The sequence below is a fragment of the Pseudonaja textilis genome, chromosome Z (genome assembly GCF_049901715.1).
Source record: "Pseudonaja textilis isolate UNSWEBS1 chromosome Z, rPseTex1.2, whole genome shotgun sequence".
NCBI lineage: Eukaryota > Metazoa > Chordata > Lepidosauria > Squamata > Elapidae > Pseudonaja > Pseudonaja textilis.
In genome coordinates, this window is record NC_142008.1 from 53,510,500 (window position 1) to 53,531,144 (window position 20,645).

General features: G+C 34.9%; 1 protein-coding gene across 4 annotated transcripts in view; it reads left to right on the forward strand.

Moving 5' to 3' along the window:
* The window catches only part of NEK11 (NIMA related kinase 11), a 249,474-nt gene that overhangs the window by 186,662 nt on the left and 42,167 nt on the right, over positions 1-20,645 (forward strand). For 2 of the 4 annotated variants that reach the window (XM_087916701.1, XM_087916702.1), the window contains exons 14-16: positions 6,504-6,619; positions 9,697-9,757; positions 16,675-16,771. In XM_087916701.1, the coding sequence (XP_087772827.1) occupies positions 6,504-6,619; positions 9,697-9,757; positions 16,675-16,771 (274 nt within the window). The remainder of the gene's footprint in view (positions 1-6,503; positions 6,620-9,696; positions 9,758-16,674; positions 16,772-20,645) is intronic. The other 2 variants (XM_087916703.1, XM_087916704.1) reach the window with 2 other exon arrangements.

The following is a 20,645-nucleotide window of genomic DNA, read 5'->3' on the forward strand; positions in this document are numbered from 1 at the left end:
TTGCAATGAGATATTGTTGGAAGTAAGGATACCAGATTCGTGGAAGGAGGCCTATGTTACATTAATCCCAAAGGAGGGTTCAGATGCTAATCAAACCAAAAACTATTGACCAATATCTCTTTTAATGTTGATTATAAAATTTTTATATGGCAGATAGGTTAGAAAAAATACACTCTGATCAAAATGGATTCCTCCCGACAAGACAAATTAGAAATAATACTAGAACAATAATCAATATATTAGAATACTATGAAATGCATCCAGGGAGCCAAGTAGCCCTTGTCTTCCTGGATGCACAAAAACCGTTTGATAATGTTAATTGGAAGTTTATGATATAGCAGATTAAATTTATGAAATTTGGAGAAAGGTTTGAGAAAATGGTAGAAATGATCTATTCTATCCAGAAAGCGAATGTATTAATAAATGGGGAAATGATGAAACCATTTGAAATAATGAAAGGAGTCAGGCAGGGATGTCCACTATCACCTCTGCTTTTCATTTTAACATTAGAAACATTACTGAGAAAAATTAGATTAAATAAGGAAATAAAAAGAACACAAATTAAAAAGGAAGAATACAAATTACAGGCCTTTGCCGATGATATGGCATTTGTTATTGAAGACCCACTAGAATCTGGTCTGATATTACTACAGAAAATAGGGAAATTCGGCAAAGTGGCAGGCCTCAAAATTAATAAAGATAAAACCAAATGCTAGCTAAGAACCTAACAGCAAAAGATAAAAGGGAATTAGAAGAAGTAATGGGTCTCCAAATTGTTAAAAAAGTTAAATATCTAGGCATTTGGGTTAAGGGCGAGATGCTCAGCTTTAAAAAAAAGATAACTACATAAAAATGATACAATAAATAGGAAAAGACCTGGAAATTACAGGTAAATTACAGATCTCGTTCTTATGGAAAATAGCCACAATTAAAATGAATATTTTACCTGAATTATTATATTTGTTCCAAACTATTCCAATTAAATTAGATAAAAAATTCTTCAAAGATCCAAACAAAATGACTATGAAATTGGGAGGGAAAAAGGCACGAATCAAATCAATTTATTTACAGGATATCAAAAGCAGAGGTGGTTTTGGACTCTCAATCTAGGAGACTTATTATAAAGCAGCTTCTTTAATATGGATCAAAGACTGAATTAAATTAGAAAATAAGAGAATTCTAACAGTAGGATATGATATGCAAATTGGGTGGCATGCCTTCATATGGGACCCCAGGAATAAGAATCATTCTTACTTTTATAGGCACATCTTGCGAGATTCTTTGATTAAAACTTGGGAGGAAATCAGGAACAACCGCTATATCAAAATTCCAGGTTGGTTATCCACCATGGAGGCCATGTTTCACCCAAATACCATGGACATTAGCAAAAAACTTAAATATTATCAAATCTTGGATAATCAAGGGAGGCTTAGGAGAGCCCAAGAACTAGAAACACAAGGAATACCTATGGATTGGTGGTTGTACCTTCAAATACAGATGAGATACAAAAAAGATTTAAAAGAATTTGGATTTGAAACAAAAACAACTTATTTAGACAAATCATTGCTAGGACCAGAAGAAAAAATGATATCAAAATTATACAATTATTTACTAAATTTTGATCTAGGAGGAAATTGTAAAAGGACCAATGCTAACTTGGGCAAAAAAATTTGGACACAGTATAGAATTGGATGTTTGGGAAGAAATATGGCAAAAAAAAACCTGTATGACAAAATGAATTGCCTAACAAAGAAAATTTATATAAATTGCTTTACCGATGGCATTTAGCACCCTCCAAACTTGCAAGTTAAACCCAAATTGCTGGAAATGTAAGAGAATACCTTCCTCCACATCTGGTGCCTATGCCCAGAAATTAAAAAATATTGGACCAAGATAAAAACATGGCTGGAGGAAATTACCCATTGCAGGTTGGAGTGGAAGCCGGAATTATTTCTCCTGGGCATCACTAAAGAAAAATATCCCCCTAGAATTAGATATTTGATTATACATATACTAATTGCGGCATCTGCATTGGCGCAGGCTTGGAAGATGTCCACTAATAACGTTATAATCCACAAAATCTTAGAATGTGCAAAGATGGATAGGCTCACGTTGAAATTAAAGGACAAAGAGGATTCAGAGTATTATTTAATTTGGAATGTTTGGTATCAATGGTTAGACAGTAAAGTACAATAAAGAAAGGTCATAGAAGGAATTTAAAAAGAAAGAAAAAGGGAAATAAAATTGGAATGCAAGCAAACAGATAGGATGAGGGAGAAAGTGTAGCAATTGAGAAACTGATTTAGATAGACATCCAGATTAGGATTTATAATTACTTAGACTTACTGTAGAAATATGTAATAATGAATTATAAAATGTGTTCCCTTCCTCCCTCCATACCCGTGGAACATTAAACTACAGCACATAGACTATAAATACCCCAAATATATGTTTTAGATATATACATATATTAAGTGTCAATATGACATTCCTTTCTTCTTTTCACTCAAATTAGTGACCTATACAGATGATATAGTTTTGTTCAGTAACATTAATGAGGAATTGTGAATTAATATAGTTAATATGTTTAAAAACTGTCAAATTCTATGTGTATATATGGTATTTAGTGTACTGCCAAGAAAATGATATTGAAAGATTGAAAGATCGATATAATTTCTATTATACAAATTTTTGTAAATATTTTTAATATTCTGTTTTTTGTAAACTTTTTAATATCTTGAATTTTAATAAAGTATTTTTTTAAATTAAAAAAATAATAATTCTGCTCTCTCAACTGAGTCTAATCTATGTCTTTGTTCTTGCCATACAAACGTCAAGCCTTCGGGAATCAGCCACCTGTAATTCACTTCTTTCTTGATTACAATCTTTGTCAGAAATTGATATTCTCTTCTTAGGTCTCTCACTTTCCTTGGTATTTGCTTCAGGGCTTTAATCTCTTTTCCCTTGTATTTCAGTGAATCATCTCTTGCTTTCTGTAATATTTCTGTTCTCATTGTTTTCTTAGTAAATCTCACATGTACTTCTCTGGGCAGTTTGTTTCTCATCGCATATCTTGTATATACTCGGTATATTTCATCCATTCCATCCTTCATTTTTTCTTTGGATATCTCCAAGGGTCCTGCCAAGATTTCTGTCATAATTTCTGTGAGATTTTCTCCTTTTTCTTCCTCAATATTTTGGAATCTTAGATAAAAATCAGCCTTTTCCATCTCCCAGGGAATCGTCTCTTTTCCTTTCTCATATTCCACCATTGTCAATCTGTTATCAATTTCTCCTACTTTCTTGTCTGTTTTGATACCTCTTTCTTCCATCTGCATTTTTTCACCATATGTCGTTATCATTTGTTGTATGTTTTCTTCCATCTTTCCCATCCTCTTTTCCATTTTTCCAATTCTATCATCTGTACGCTTCCCTTGGTCTTGTACTGCTTGAAACATTGTTTTTATCTCTTGCATTGTGGCCAATTAATTATAATCCATTGGTAAAACTCCAAGAAAAATAAAAATAAATATAAAATCTTCATGTTCCTCTCTACCTTAATCCAATTATGTTCAAACAGATGAAAGTAAAAAATCCAAGAGCCAGAAGAAAAGTTAAAACTCCAATATATAAAGAAAAGGAAAAATTATGTGAAATCCAAAAATCTAATGTAAGAGAAAAGGGCAACAACAAGAAAAATATAAATCCACCCACTTCTAGACAGAAGAGGGAAAAAACAGAAAAGAGAGGAGAAAATCAAAAAAGTCAAGGAAAAAAAAACCCCAAAGGCCAAGTTGTCTCCTCTTATTAACAAAAAGATTAATTTAAAAAATGGAAAAAGAAAAAAAGTCAATGTTTCAAAATAGAACCAGACATTAAAAATGAAAAAAGCCCAAAGTGCACACCAGCGGCAGGGAAAAAAGGGGAAATAAACGGCTACAGTTTGAAATTTTAGTTCACAAACTCAATCAGTGTCTCAGTGTAACATCCAACAATGCAAAAAGCCAAAGTCCAAAACATATATATTATCCAAGGTCACAGTGTTCTTTCTTTGTTCCTTTCCTAATCAACTCTCCGGTTGCTTACAAAGTCAATGAGAGCAGCACCTGTTTTCAGTGCTCACTTTCTATCTTCTTTTCCTTCTGAACAACCTTTCGCCAAAACAGTTTATTCTTTGAAATTCTAAATTTTTAATCTCTGTGACCTCTAGATTGCAGTGTTGCTTAGCTTTTCCTTCCTTTCACTTATCTTTAAGTTACACTGTATCAATTGAGTTCAGAAAGTAAAAATAAAAAGACAAAGTAATCCAAAGACTTTTAGTTTAAAAGTAAAAGTTCAGATTCTTCAGTAAATTATTATATTAAAGTCCAATCCAATCCCATCCAGTCGAGTTAGTCAAAAAGTGGGGAAAAAATCACTTTAAAGAGAAATAAAAAATCCAAAAAAGCTTTGAAAGCTGAGCATGTGTTTCACTTTGCTGCTACTCTCCACTTTCCTGTTTTCTTTTTTTGTAGTTTTTTTCCCTTAGGGTACTCCTCTAGCTTAATTCAGAAAAAAAAAATTGTCACCCAAACTGACACACCATTTTCTTCTATTCTTCTGTTCTGGGGCTGTCACAGCTTCCTAGCAGCTTAATGTCCGCTTCCCTCTGCTGCTGGGCTACAGGAGCTTTCCTGGATCAACCGGGGACTTTGCAGTGTCCCTGGGATCGATAAGGATGTGCTCCTTTCGCTCCCCGCCTCTCCAGGACATTTTGGGTCCGCTGGGACCATCTGGCTGTGGGGGTATCAGCGACTTTCACCAGAGCTCCGAGAAAGCTATCTTCACACTGTGGCTCCAGCCCTGCCCTCCCAAAGGCACTGATTTCTGGTAAAGTAAAATAGCCATTCTCTCATTTCCCAAAGCTCTAAAAGTACTGGAGACATATGTTGCATTCTCCTTGTGAGGAACAGCTGGTCTGTTAATTTTAAAGAACTATGGCTTGGTTGACCAACTCTGACCAGACCCAGCCTAGCTATAGATTTGAGTGGATTCCTAGGAAATGACTTCCAAATGTTTTTTTCACATTGTAGTAGGTTTTTACTGCTAAGTGGAAATGTAATGACAGGGCTATATATCTATACTGAGCAGCAACAAGTTTGCTGTAACATTTGGAAAATTAACATTTGTGAAAGTTATTCAACAAAGCATTATTTAAGAAAAAAATGAATTTTTTTCTCAGTTGTTGTTTACTCAATTGTTGCTAGGTCAAAACAAAGGAAAAGATACGTAGAAAGGTTCAGTTTACAGCAGACATCTGCAACCATGAGTTCTCAGCAGCAACACAAGTATGCTACAGGTCTAGTACTAAAGTTATGTTTTTGCTTCCACACAATATTATGATTTTCTCATTTTATCTTTTATGCCTTAAATAGGGATGTGTCCAATGATCATGATTCATGAAAATGAAATACTTGACTAAACTGAGCAGGCCACTGTTGCTCTGGATTGTATATTATATGTGTCAGATTTTATTAAATGCAAAAATATGCCTAAGTATAAGGAATGAATGCAAGAGTTATAGGATATAATCTCCATAAACTCTTTTCAGAAAAACAACTAATTTCAAGCTTGTTGCATGGCAACTCTCAGAAACAAACAGCATGTTGCCTGATCATAATCACTAAAAATCTACAAGATAAATTCTATGCCAATATATTATATTTAATATATTAATATAAATACATGATATTGTATTTAAAAGACATTTATTTAGCTCTAATAATTTACCTTCAAAATGAGAAGATCCTTTTAGATTTGCCCAGGCACATGTTCCTTTAATGCCCCATCAATGTTTTCTATCTAATTTTTCTTTGTGAAAGGATTCGTGTTAAGATCAAGGATTTATTTCTACCAAGTAAATATAATATATTTTGCATGTGTATTTTGCAATACACAATTTTGGGAATTGAATTTGGTAGACATTTGGGTCTGAATTCAATATTAAGCATTTATAATCACATAAACTAGAGTAGCTGATTTCCGTTTACCTCTACAGCTTCTCATGCTAAATGCTATCCTCAAAAACATATTTTACAGGGATTGGGAACAATGAATAGAGGGAATAGGGAGAAATTGATAGCCTGACTTTGGGAGCTGAAATGCTTTCTGCTACAGCTATAATTGACTACAACCATTTGTAAAGAGCTATATATAATCCTACACCTTCATTCAAAAGTCAAATCCTAGACTTATGTCCATTTATTAAACAAGTGTTTAAAGTTATGATGCTACTGAAAAAAGTATCTTTTAAGAGTCAGAGTACCTCATAGTTATATGACCACCAACTGGAATTTTTCAACTCAGGATTCCAACAAGGAAAGTCAAAAGGGAAGCCAGCATTGAAGCTTGCAAATCACAATTACATGATGTCTCACTTAACAATGAATTGTCTGTCCCAGTTTTGGTTGTAAGTTGCATTAAAATTTACTGTCATTCACAAATTAAGTCTGCTTTTATTGCAGAGTTCCCAGAGGATCCTCTTATTGCAGAAGAATATTATAATGATGCATTTGATTCCTGCTCAGAAACAAGTGAAGAATCAGATTGTGAACAGGAAGAAAAGAATGCGTCACAGACAGTATGTAGAATATATTCACAAGTATATTCACTCGAATAAATGCTGAATTAAAAGAACCACTTATATAGTGAACTTACACAAAATGAAAGATTATTAGAACTGAGGCCATGTAGTACTACATAGGTGACAGCCAGCACTTTGAATCACACCTAAAAGCAAACCAATATTAAGTACAAAGCAGCATGGTTACCCAGATATACTATAGATGTTGCTTCAAGGGCAGCCCCATGCAAAGCATGTTATAGAAGCCAGAGGAAGAATGACTAGGACATCAAAGACTGAGAGCATGGTCATCCAAAGCCTGTTGATGAATAAGTCAAAAGTCTGGCGCAAAAATCCTCCTAGCCACAGTTGCAACCTGTTTATTGAGCAGAAATATTTAGATAGCCCCTCAGTTGGTAGATCACATTTAAAGATTAGAGTTCAATTGTACTAAAGTAATAATGGTACTTTCCAGGAGTTGTTAGACCACAAACCCAAAGCCAACTTTTCTTCAGCATATTCTCTTCCATCCAGATTCTGAATTTGTACTGCATTAGCTGTTTAGATTACAGCTGAAATATGTAATCAGGTTTTATCAACATACTGATAGTACCCAGCTTTGGGCAAATACATTACTTTCTCTCAGTGCTAGAAGTAGACGAGAGACTCCTGAAGCAAATGAGAGGGCATGCAATAATCCCTAATCAATGTTGTATCTTCTGATATTTTGAATTGCAGTTTTTATCATTTCTTGACATTGCTCTGCTGATTTGGTCCAAACGTCTATAGGATAACAAGTACCTATTTCTCTTGGGATCCAACAGTTTTGCAAATTATTTTCTAAATAATTTTATACTGAAACCCTTCTTTATTCCTGAAACACAACTACCTATTTTCTCCACTCACACTTCTCCCCAAATCTATATCTGCTTCTGTATTTCTGAATAAGGAACCACCTGAATTTTAATTCAGAATAAAATAGACTAAAGTCTATTTTAGTTATATCATTATTTGCCAGCCTAAGTATTTTCCATTTTCTGTGAATTCAAGAGAGTTAATTGATGATTGAATGAAGGTGTAGAAAGAGAAAAAGCACAGTAAATTACCAATTCATTCAAAAATCCAGTCTACCAGCAAACAACACTGTAGAGATTTTAATTTTCAGTACAATTTCTATGTATTATTTTAATATAGGATTTCTATATAGTAATAAAAATGAACTGAACTGAAACAAAATAGTTGCCAAATTAGTAAATAGATACTGAATATTATAAAATACATAGATATAGATATGCCCCCCCCCCCCCATTAAGTTAAATCCACCTCTTGCCAGTTACCTTTTGGCATGGCTGGTGCACACAGATCCTCTGACTAAGCTAAGAGTGGCACCTCTTTCCTTTTGGTGTGAAGGATTATGACAGAGTGAGAAGTGGAAGTTCATTCTTCAAGAACTGGGGTGAAGGGGAGAAAGAAAGGAGGAGGTAAATGGGGGGCGATCATGACTGCCGCTGCTGTGCAAAAAGGACATGCCTTCCTTCTTTGCCATTTGCCCTCTGATGAGTTGATTTGATCTAGCTTTGGAGTGCTTTGCTCACAGCCTGCTCACTGCTCACAGTCTTTGTAATTTCTAGTTTACTCCTTCCTAATTGTCCAAATTTTAAAGTTTTACTTATCTTTTATTCTTTTTTTTCTTTCAATGAACAGTTCAATAAAGTTTTAGTTTTTATAGCTCAGTTTGCCTCAAACATCTTCAGGCAGCTATTATATTTCCAGGTCTCCCAGTGGTCTGCAATGATAAAGTTAAGGTCAAATAGTTTCCAGCTATTATTTGTTTTATCTCCTTTCAGCATTTTCCTTCAAATTTCTCATATTGCAGTTATCTTCTTCCTCCAGCAGATGGCTCTCCTGCCCCCAATTCCAACATTTAAGGAAGTTAAAACAGCTGACTGTCATCCATTCAGGGGAGTTAAAAATAAAGTTTAGAAAAGCAGTGACTCCCAATAGTCACTTATTCACAATATTGTTCAACTATTTCCAGTCTTTCTCTAGTTTGAAACATCCTTTGAATATTTCTTTTGCGTCTGAATCTTTAAACTGTAATCTTTCTTTTTAATTTTTAGTCTTTAATCCTCCTCCATAAATCCAGTCGTCGCTTTCTTACTATTTGAAGGTTATTTTTATAATTTTTAGTTTCGGTTATATCTTTGGATAAAGGTTAGAAGTTATCTCACCCAGTTTCACTGCTCTGTCTACACACTGCACCAGCACAAGATCTTAGCGTTCTGGTTGTCCCAGCTTATGTCAGACCAAAATGGCCATCTTCCCCACTCCTATTCAGGAGAGCTTTCTTTGGATCAGTGAGAAAATTGTGGTTTCCTCGCAATCGATGAAGTGCCTCTCCTTTCTTCACCACTCCTCCAGGGTGGCCTAACCCCATAGGATCTCCCTGCAAGTGTTGCTGGCTGCATTTCATGGAGCCCAGCGAGGCTCCGCTATTTTCTAGCTGTTGCTGCCACAATGTCAATGAGAAGTCAATTACAAATCCATTTGTATTTAGTTATAAATTTAACTATGTTAAATTTCATGTCTTTCAATTATGAGTACTTAGGAACTGGAATGGGATAACTTGCTGCAGCCAATGCGCCATGGCCAACTCATTATGATCAACTTGTCACAGCCATCTTGCTACGGTCAATTTACCATGGCCAACCCACCACAAGATAATTGAACAATTCAATTTAATTATTTATTTAAAATAATTAAACATTATTTTAATTTTTATCATTCACATTTCTTTTGTCCCTCCTTTGGCATCCTTTCTTTAATTGTTCTATACCCCCATTTCTTCAATATTAATATAACTCTTGCCCTGTGGCACATTGTCCCATGACAAATAGGCCATGGCAAGTTGACTGCTGCGAGTTGTTCTAGATCCATTATGAACAGCCCTTCTGATTATGTTAATATTTTTTTTCTTAACTTGCATTACTGATCTTCAGTAACTTACTTGTAGCAATGTAATAATAAATGGAATTGTTCCCAATTTTCAGTATTTTTGTTGAAACAACTAATTGAGTATCTTCTTTGGTTGACAGGACAGTGATATCGAAGCAATGGTCCAATACATGGAGAATATTGTAGATATTAATTCTGGAGGTGAGATAGCCTATTCTTCAACACTTAAGTTTGATTACAATACCAATTGGATATTCTTGGCCTGTTGCATAAAATGTGAGCCAATGTTTTGTGCATGGTAAAAGAAACTTGAATTTGTTTATCCTGATCCAGAAGTAAGTGCAACCATCAGCCTAACAGAAAGACTCCTTAAAAGTTTAATACATAGTAATTTTTTACTCCCTTGTTGCTTTACTTTTGATAGAGTTGAGGAAAAGGAATTGACTTTTGGTTTAACCTTGTTCAACATAACTCATCAGCTGGGGATGGGTGAATAGAGATTGGGGAGAATCTACAAAGAAAAAGTATAGTTGATGGCTGAGATCTTATTTAATATCTTGACTTTCGGTCTGGCCAGTTTATTTCTCCTAAGAGTGCAGCAGAAACACATCTATTGTTTTAAAAGGACACACAGGATTCTACAAAAAGAACTCAACTATAATAAAGGTGATACAAATCACCTTTTTTTGAAGCCTTAGAAGGGGCATTTAAAACCACCAAACTCACCACAGAGGTCCAAGAAAACGTTAGACAAAGTATCATTCCAGAGATTAGAAGAAGACAGGAATAGAATTAACTTACAACAGAAGGCAACGTAGTCATCAGAAACCTAAAACAGGACCATTCTATTTGCAGACTAAGGCTGAACCACGGTGATTATGAATAGAGCACAATGCCTACAAAAAGCAAAAGAAATACTGGAGGACAAAGAAACTCTGTGAACACCAATAGAATACAAAAACTAGTCAACCAGATCAAGAGAACCCTTAGTGATTTCACTAAGAGAGGCCAAATTACAAAAGAGAAACAGTAGCAGATGAGAAGCAGTGGATCCATCTTCCCACTCTTCTACAAATGCTCCAAAATACAGAAACCTAGCATACCTCTCCATCTAATTGTATCTCTACCAGAATCCCCTACATACAACATTGCAAAAAAAATAAAAAACTTTGGCCATCTCACAAGAGGAAGCCAACACTCCATTAACTCTCCACTGTAGTATCTTCAGAGCTTAAATGGACCCTGGGGGATGGTAGAGGACAGGAAGGCCTGGAGGAATATTGTCCATGGGGTCACGATGGATCGGACACAACTTTGCAATGAACAATAGCAACAACAACACAGTGTCTTCAAACAATCAGGGATGTGACTACAGATGAGGACGAAATCATTGTCAACTGATGTCACAGCCCTGTTCACATCTATAGATCCAGAATTAGCCAAAGAATCCATGACTGCATTGCTTCACAATACACCTGACTTAATTGAGTACACAAAGATCAAAACACCCAGGATTATGGATCTCATAAAGATTAACTACATACTTCCAATTAAAGGGACACTTATGGGATCACTGCTTTCAGACTTCAATTGGAGGTCGTCATCCAATATCTAGAACAAGGGTCACCAACTTTTGGATCTCAGGGACCCCTAAATTTATAATTTTAAATCCTGCGGAACACTAATACAAATCCAGAACACCATTCACTGAAGTGCCTGGACTCCCAGTGATGGGATAGGGTCCTTCAGGCACGTAGCTTGGCCACCTGTTTCTGCAACTTTAAACACTCAAAGAGCCATTTGAACCTACTTCCCACAGAAAACAAAACATCAGGAGCCACAAAACCTGAGTGGGCATGGCCAACTCAATGTCACTCCCATCCAGTCATATGACGCCCCTCAGCCACGCCTTCCCAGGTTTTGTGGCTCCCTGGTTTTCTATGGAAAACAGGTATCTCACTCTCCTCTCACTCTATCTCTCTCTTTCTCTCTCTCTCTCTCTCTCTCTTTCTTTCTCTCTCTCATCTCTCTGTCTCTCTCATCTCTGTATCTCTCTGTCTCTATCTCTCTGTCTCTGCCTCTGTCTCTCTCTCTCTCTCATTCTGATTCTCTAGCACTCTCTGGGTCTTGCAGGTCCTTCTTCTGGCCTTTGTTGGTGCTGGACACAACTCAGTTGCTTGGGAAGAAGCACAACCTGCTCTCTGCCCCGAGACACTCACCTGACCCGGCTGCTGCCAATGGTCTGCAGCATAATGGGCTCCAGGAGGATGTGGAGATGCCGTCTCCCCCATTGTGAAGCACTCTAAATTTATATGTGTTGCACAAGGCACTGTGATAGCAGTGGGCAGGCCATGAAGGTGCCAAAAGCAGCGACAGAGAGAAATCAGGGGTTTGGGCCAGTGTCTTGGGGTGGAGAGGAAGCCATGTATCTCGCCAAGTGACCAAGATGTGCACAGCATCAACAAGGCCCGGAAGTAGCACCCCCAAGACCCAGCAAGAGATGAAGCAAGTACAGGGACCCTTTGCTCCCGCTCTGGAATATGGAGCGAGTCAATATCCCCTGCCCTTACCTTTTCAGGCCAGGCGAGGAGTGACTGGGAGGGCAGGGCGAGAGGCGGAGTCAGCTACTGGTGGGTTCAGCTGACAGGGAGCCATAGCAGAGGAATGAAAGAGCCTCAGGTTGCCAACACCAATACCTTCAGCCCGCCTATGCCACCACCACTCCTTGCCACAACAGCATTATTATCTCGTTCCTGCTGGGAAGGTCTGCACTACGTTGCACCACCTGCAAACTTGCACGTTGCACATACCACCTTCTATGGCAGAGATTTCCAGCCCCACCAAGATCTGCCTGGCCGATCCCATATTCCAGAGCTCTAGTCACAGGACTGGCCCATTGGTCATCCTGGAGCAGCTCCTCCATCCGGGTGCACTGTGGACCACCAAAATTTTCTCGCAGACCCCAGTGATCTGCAGATTACTGGTTGGTGACCACACTGATCTAGAAGGCATAGCACTTCCATAAATACAACTGAAAATATGAATCAGATATATAGATGACATCTTCACCATAATAAAATGGAGCAACTAGAAAACACTCACAGAATCATCAATAATATTTTTAAAGGAATCCAATTTAATAGAGAAGGAAAAAAACTCACTACCCTTTTTGGACATCCTGATCACAATGGCAAAGTAGAAATAAGTCTATAGAAAAACCACCCATACTAACCAGTGCTTCACTACCAAAACAACAACCGAACCTCCCACAAGAGAACCTTATTTAAACAAGTCCAAACATACTGCAGCAACCCAGAATAGCAGAAAAAGGAAATGGAGCATCAATAAAACACATTCCAACAAAATGGATAACCATGCAACTTTATCAAAAAGTCCTTGACCACTCAACTCAATACAGCGCAATCAACACAAACCCTAAAAATAATTACACTGCCTTACATCAAGAATATCTCAGAAACCACCAACAGATGACTTCAACCACATGGAATCAGTGTAGCACACAAGCCAACCAAAGTTCTTCAAAACATCCTAAGCAAACCAAAAGACCGAGCAACCCCAGAAGAAAAAACAAGTCATATAATATAATTGGAGAACTACAACAATCATTATGTAGGACAAACAAGCAGAAGACTGGCAGAATGCATCCATGAACACCAACTGGCAATCAAAAGATCTGACCTTTTTTTTTTAATTTCACAACATATAGAAAGATTTAACCATAGTTTCAATTAGGAAAATGTTGGATCTTGGACCAGGCCAAGTCCAAAAATGCCAGGGAATTCCTAGAAGCCTGGCACTCTGACAAATCAGCCATCAATAGACACATAGACATTTACAACATCTATAACTATGTAAAAGAGACAATCAATCAGCTCAAAGAGAGCAAAAAGACTCCAGCACCTCTCCACCAGTAATCAGCACCCAGACTAGCATATTCCAAGGTTAACTCCAGACCAACAATCAAATGTCCTATGTTGTTATGATACCAAAATTGCATTAAATATTTTCTAGTATTAAACATTCATTTCTGTTTATTTAGATTTAAAATTATGATTTCTTTTCATGTAAACATTTTTCCAGTAATAAATAACTGAAATGAGTTAAATCATTTCAAGAAATTATTCAAAGGAAATATTTTATTTAATGTCTGTGGGATTTAAATAATGATCACAGATGCTGTTAGATAACATGTTAAAGCAAGTTATTAACATTAATCAATGTGAATGTTCACGAAATATTAGATGCTTGAAGTTGCAATGTAAAGCAGTTTAGTTATAAAGAATGGTTAAATGATAATGCTTTGTCTTCTCTCACAACTTGTGGAACCGGTAGATCCATACTAAAGTTTATTGTTTAAATTATTTCAAAAGTTAATCTACTTCCAAACATACTGTAGGCATAATTTTTATTATGTATCTTTAGTGAATGTAAATGACTCGATTTCAAAATAGTAAGGAATATTTTTGGCATTCAATTTGTGATGAAAACTTGAGAAGTGGAGAAGAAAATGTCATTATTTCCTCTAATATGTACAACTTAAACAGAGATGTGTGCTAATTATATAAATACATTTGTATTCTCCCTTTAAATCAATAAAATAGCTTTTGAATTGCTAACTTTTATTCAGGATCATGAAGTCTTTCCAAAAAAACCCTTCAAGTATTAATAGGATAAGAAAATGGGATTGGTAGTTTTACTTTTATGTAGGTGGATAAAACTGAGAATCAGGGATACAAGTTAAAAATGAAGACTTTGAATGCAGCTTGCTCCATCAGCTTCTCTAGAAGTTGCCATCAAAATATAATTTTTAATGTAACAGATGAAAAAAACTTCCTAAATATTAGGGGAGTAATTATAGGAATTATATCCTGAGTTACATTACATCAGGTAGATAGTGAAATAAATTCTTTCAGGAATGTGAAAGAAATTAAATTTTATGGGATATAGGAAAGATGCTCAATAGTATATCAAATAGTATATCACTGATCACTCTGACGAAACTGTGTATACATTGCATGAACTCTATTACTATTATTTGGTAATAATTGACAAAAACATCTTATTTGGAACTTCCTTCATACCATGGAAATGTCATGATTCCTAGACTCTTTGTTGGAATGATCAGAATATATTCAGGGGAAAGACTGTGTTATTTATTGGAAGAATAAATAGTAGGCTAATAACAATGACAAAACAACTTGACTCCATAAATATCTGCTCAAGGAAATGAGGTACATATACATTTGTAAGAAATGCATAGAAGCCTCTTTTATAAAACCCTATTGTTTGGGGATGTACTGTCTCATAAAAAAATAAATGTTATGTTTCATGGACCTGTTAAACCAAATTATATTAATATTTATTTTACTTATTTATTTGGTTTGTCAATTGCTTACAAGGTAATAGGCATAGGTAAAAACATAGTTATGAATACATGGATACATATAAGAAAAATAAAAGAAACAATAGGACAGGGACAGTAGGCACCTTGGTGCGCTTAGGCACACCCCCTACAGACCTCTTAGGAAAGGAGTGAGGTCAATAGTAGACAGTCTAAGGTTAAAGTTTTGGGGGTTTGGGGAAGAAACCACAGAGTCAGGTAGAGTTGATCACTGTGTTGCTGAAGTCGTATTTCCTGCAATCAAGTTTGGTGCGATTAACCTTGAGTTTGTATCTATTGTTTGCTCTTGTATTGTTATGGTTGAAGCTGAAGTATTCATTGACAGGTAGGACATTGCAATGTATGATTTTATATAATATACTAAGATTGGACTGAAGGCGACGTAGTTCTAGGTTTTCTAGGTCTAGAATTTTAAGTCTGGTGGCATAAGGTATTTTGCAACAAGCAGAGGAGTGGAGAACTCTTCTTATGAAATATTTCTGGACTTTCTCAACTGTGTTAATATCAGATACGTAATGTGGGTTCCAGACTAATGAGCTGTATTCAAGTATTGGTTTAGCAAATGTTTTGTATGCTCTAGTTATTAATGTAATATTATTAGAGAAAAAGCTACGTAAAATTAGGTTAACAACTCTTAATGCCTTTTTGGCTATGTAGTTCCAGTGTGCTCTAGCACTTAAGTCATTTGAGATGAATACTCCAAGATCCTTGACAGAGTTTAGATCATCAACAAGATCTTGACTATTCAGCCTGTATTTTATTTTCTGATTTTTTGTCAATATGTAAGACAGAGCATTTATTTGTTGAGAGTTGAAGTTGCCATTTGTTTGACCACTCTGATACATAGTCAAGATCTTTTTGAAGGGTAGCAGTATTGTCTGTGGTGTTGAATAGCTTTACATCATCAGCAAAGAGAACGCAGTTGCTCTTAATATGATCACAGAGATCATTTATGTAGAGTATGAAAAGAATTGGTCCTAGAATACTGCCTTGGGGGACATTACTATTGACAGGTACAGAATTTAATAGGACGCTCCCAGTTTTGACCATTTGTTGTCTGTTTGATAGGAATGCTTCTATCCAGTTATGTAGGTGTCCAGAGATATCGTAAGATTTTAGTTTTAGGAGTAGTTTGTCGTGTACCACTGAATCAAAGGCTTTACAGAAGTCTATGTAGATTGCGTCTATTGCTTTGCCCTGATCGAATTGTGTAGTCCATATGTTTTTGCAGTGTAAGAGTTGCAGATTACAGGATAGGTTTTTTTCTGAAACCAAATTGTTTATTAGAGAGTAGGTTGTCTCTAAGTGGAAGATGATGGATTGGTTAATAATTGATTCCATGACTTTACAGATGATGCAGCATAAAGAGATTGGTCTGTAATTTTCAACTAGGTTAGGGTCTCCCTTTTTGAAAATGGGGATGACCATGGTTTGTGACCATAGTTTTGGCAAGGAGCTGGTCCTGAAAGATTTTTCAAAGATTATGCTTAGAGGTTCGGCTATGGATAGCTTTTTTAAGAAGTAGGCACATATTCCGCCCAGTCCATATTAATAACCTAATTACTGTTAATTAATGCAGCATTTCCAAATTAAAAGATGAATTACTGCTTACTTTTTGTTTGTCCTAGCATAATGCTTTTAGATCTGCAGAATGCAGACAACAGCAAGCTGAATTAGATTGTGCATTAATTTGTAGGAACTAGAAGTTTCACTGAAGTGACTCCATTGGGACCTGTGAGATTGAGAACACTCAATAGTACTATGGCAACAACCAAGCTGAGACATATGAAGGAGTAAGTCATCTTATTTAAATGCTAACAGTAGACAAATATGTTGAAGTATTTACATTACTTTTGATTTGGTTTGCATAACAATGGAGCAAAACCCAAAATGATACTTAGTGAATAAGTCACAGATTTCAGTAAATTCATTAAATTAATAATTCCATTATTATAATTTAGAATGCATCATATTTTGAAGTTGAACCTTTTTCATTCTGAAAATGTAATATTAGCTCTTGTTACTGGATGCAAATTCAATGATCACTTTGGAGAGCACCAAAGACCCCCCAAAGACCTGGAGGTATAAATACTCTCTTTAATAATCCTTTTTTAGATATTCATTTCTAATATTTGCTTATTTCTCTGCTATTCATGAAAGCAGCTTTCTCAGGCTTCTGTGTGATCCTGATAAAAATGGTACCACTACTGCAAAAGTCATATTTACTTGAACAAGTTCATTCCTTAAATCAGTGGAATTATTTGATCAGAATCCCTGCCCCCCAAAAAAAAAAAAAAGCTGGACAGCTTTCACAAGGAGCAAAAAGGTGCTTGAATGTGCTGGATCCACATTTTTTTCTGAAGTTTGCAGAGTCCTACTTATAGTTTTTCCAGATCTGGCTTACAAAAGCCAGATTTGGCTATCCACAGACACTGATTTTAGATATATTAGGGGAGAAATTATGCAATTATATGACATCCAGCACATTCCCATTATTTATTTTATTGTTACATGACAAAGATCTCTGGGCCTTTTAAATTCTTCACTTGTAATTGTAGAAATGGTACAATAATATGGTAAGTATTCTAGAAATACAATAAATTTGAAATCTAGTAGTTTTCTAATTGATGATAAGATTTGTAAATGAAGTGAAAGTATACTTTGTTTTTCCAATTCTGTTAAATATTTGGAAGCGATCATTCCAAGAAAAAAAATCTCTTATTAAGTCAATGTCAATATTTCAACTATATATATAAAAATGGGGATAGTGCTATTGGAAAATTATTGTAGATGATTTCCAGTTTAAATTGTACCTAGCATGCTCCCAGTCAAACCTATATTAAGATTACAGCAAGCACCACATCACACAAGATAAACATCAAAAATATACATTGCCTCTTTCCATATTTATATGCCAAAAAGAACTTTTCAGAATCAAGCAGCAAGTATAAGGAGCCACGGTGGCGCAGTGGTTAGAATCAGCATTGCAGACTACTTCTGCTGACTGCCTGTTCTCACCAGGCTCAAGGTTGACTGAACCTTCCATCCTTCCGAGTTGGTAAAATGATTGTTGAGGGCATTATAATTCACTTTAGAGAGGGCTGTAAAGCACTGTAAAGGACTATATAAGTCTAAGTGCTATTGCAATAATTCCAGCATTCCAGCTTTATTCCATATGTAGCCCATAATTATGGAACATAGATATGGCAAATAGTCCATTGAAGGAACTTTATGATAGACCGTGATTTTTCTAATAATTCAGAGATAAAATAAAATACTTATGAGTCTATGAGAAAGAACAAATTAAAAATTAATAAGATGTGTATATACACTGATAAAATTGGTTATGTTGATTTCACTCAAGCATTAAAATATATTAATGCTTTATTTCTTATATAATGGTCAAACTTTAAGATTTTCTTTTTAAAGCTTCAGATTTCATATCATAATACAGACTTTATTTCATATTTTCAAATTATACTTTTGGAACTATTCATTAATTTAGTAATTTATTGAATGAAAATGAATTGGATGTGCACTAGACCCAAAAAGAGAATTATGATTTGATGCCATTGAAATCCTGGCAAGATTTGGCTCCCATTAGAATATAAACTAACATATTTTCAATTTTTAAGGTGGTAAAATATGCTTGGACATTAATGGTAAGAAATTTTAATTTGAATATGCCTCTTATAAGCATTAGATTTTAAAAATGGTACGATAAAACATCTTTTGGAAAACATGGGTGAAAATGAAATAGTTATTCCTAATCAGATACTTAATAATGATTCTGGAAACTTTTGAATGATTTGCTCAGAATTCAATTTAATTCTAAACATTGAGCTTCAATAATTTGCTTAAAATGTATTATTATTCAATGAGTTATAGAAAAATATGTTTATTTTTTGCTTTTTCCAGTATTTTTATTTATTTATTTTTAACCTTATATTAGCATGTGTTATTTAGCTTATGATTAGTTTGAACTGACTGAATTATGCTCACTTGTTTTGTACATTTTATTGTTAGATGTCATTTTAAATTAAAAAATTAAAAATACTATTTTAAAAGATTTAAGCAAAATATGAAAACATCATCTGGGTTTAAACATAAAAACACACAACCCAATTGGTAGAACTAACTTATTTACTAGTTGAAAGAAAGATATAAATTTATCAGAATGACCTGCTTCACTAAGTCCTCCATAGATGACAGTCTTACAAATAGTCTTCTAATGTAAATGTAAAATGTATTTTAGCAAAGTTTATGTGACAAATTGTATCAATAAAAAAACTTGCAGATTTTCATTCTTTTCACAAGTTACTTTTTAAACATACATTGAATGAATTCAATACTAAAATACATGACTCACTTAGGATATAAATGGATCTGTGTATTAAATTGGACTTAGTGAACTGTTCTCCTAGATAACCCTATAGAATAATGTCTATGAAGATTCTTAGTCATCCAGGTCATGGTTATCCCAAAGGTGCTTTTTTCTTCAGAGTTGAAGAAGCTTCTTGGATGAGAAACAAAACATCTTTGAAGAAAAACCAAAAAGTCCAGTTGCCTTTTGAAAAAGCACCTATGGGACTATAGAAAAACGGCATTCCAGGTCTCCTGTATTTAATTAAATTAGTTATTATAGGTGGTTCTTTTTTATGATCACTCATTGAGAGATGTTCAAACTTACAATGACACCAAACAAGGTGTTGTAGGTAAGACCCAATCTTGTATTTATGGGCAGGACAATATTCCATCATCATATAATAACAATTTGTGATGTTCTCTGCCAACATCCCACAAGCAAAGACAATGGGGAAGTCAGCAGGAGGTCAAAAGTCATATCCTATTTGATTCCTGGAGAGGAAATGCCAGACTAAAGACATCTTGGTTAAAAACAGTGAGCAACCTTAGCAGAATAAAGAGATGGATAATAAATAGTCTGGCTCTTCAGTAACTCCTCTTTGGAAAAGGAGAGCACTTGAGATCATCCACAACTGTTCTACACAGGGAGAGTGTACAACAGCAGTCTTTGTGAGTTTAGAGTTCTGGGAGATGAGAGAATTTTGCTCATAATATGCTTATAGTTTTTAAAAGAACATTAGGTTTTCATACTTCCTTTTTTAATCAAATTCAAAAATTGCTCCTTAGCTGCTTTTTAGCTATTAGGAACTTATGGATAGACAGAGTTTTATAGGTGAATTTCCTTCAATCCTTAGTAAAATAAGTTGTAAATACAAGTTTAAGGACATTTTTTAAATAAATATTTTAAAAGTGATTAAATCTTTGATTTTTCAAAAGTCACTAATGCATTAAAAGTCCAGATCAATTTGAAATAAAATTTTGGAATTAATTACAGAAAATCTTTCATATGAGGAAATGTTTTGGTTTTGAATTTTATTTTAAAAAAGGGAATAATATAAGACTTTAAAATTGAACACTAGAGGAAACTAGAGGGAAGTAAGATTATAATTAATGGAGAAAGACACTCAAACACCATTTCAGAATGAGGCAAAATAATTTAACATTAAAAGTACTGAAGTATATTTCTGAACAGTAGACTCAGAAGTTAATTTTAAGATCAACTGTGTTTAAACATAGATTGTGTTATGGAAAAGGAACAAATTTTACTTGACAAATTAGGACAAATTTGAAAGTAGATTTACA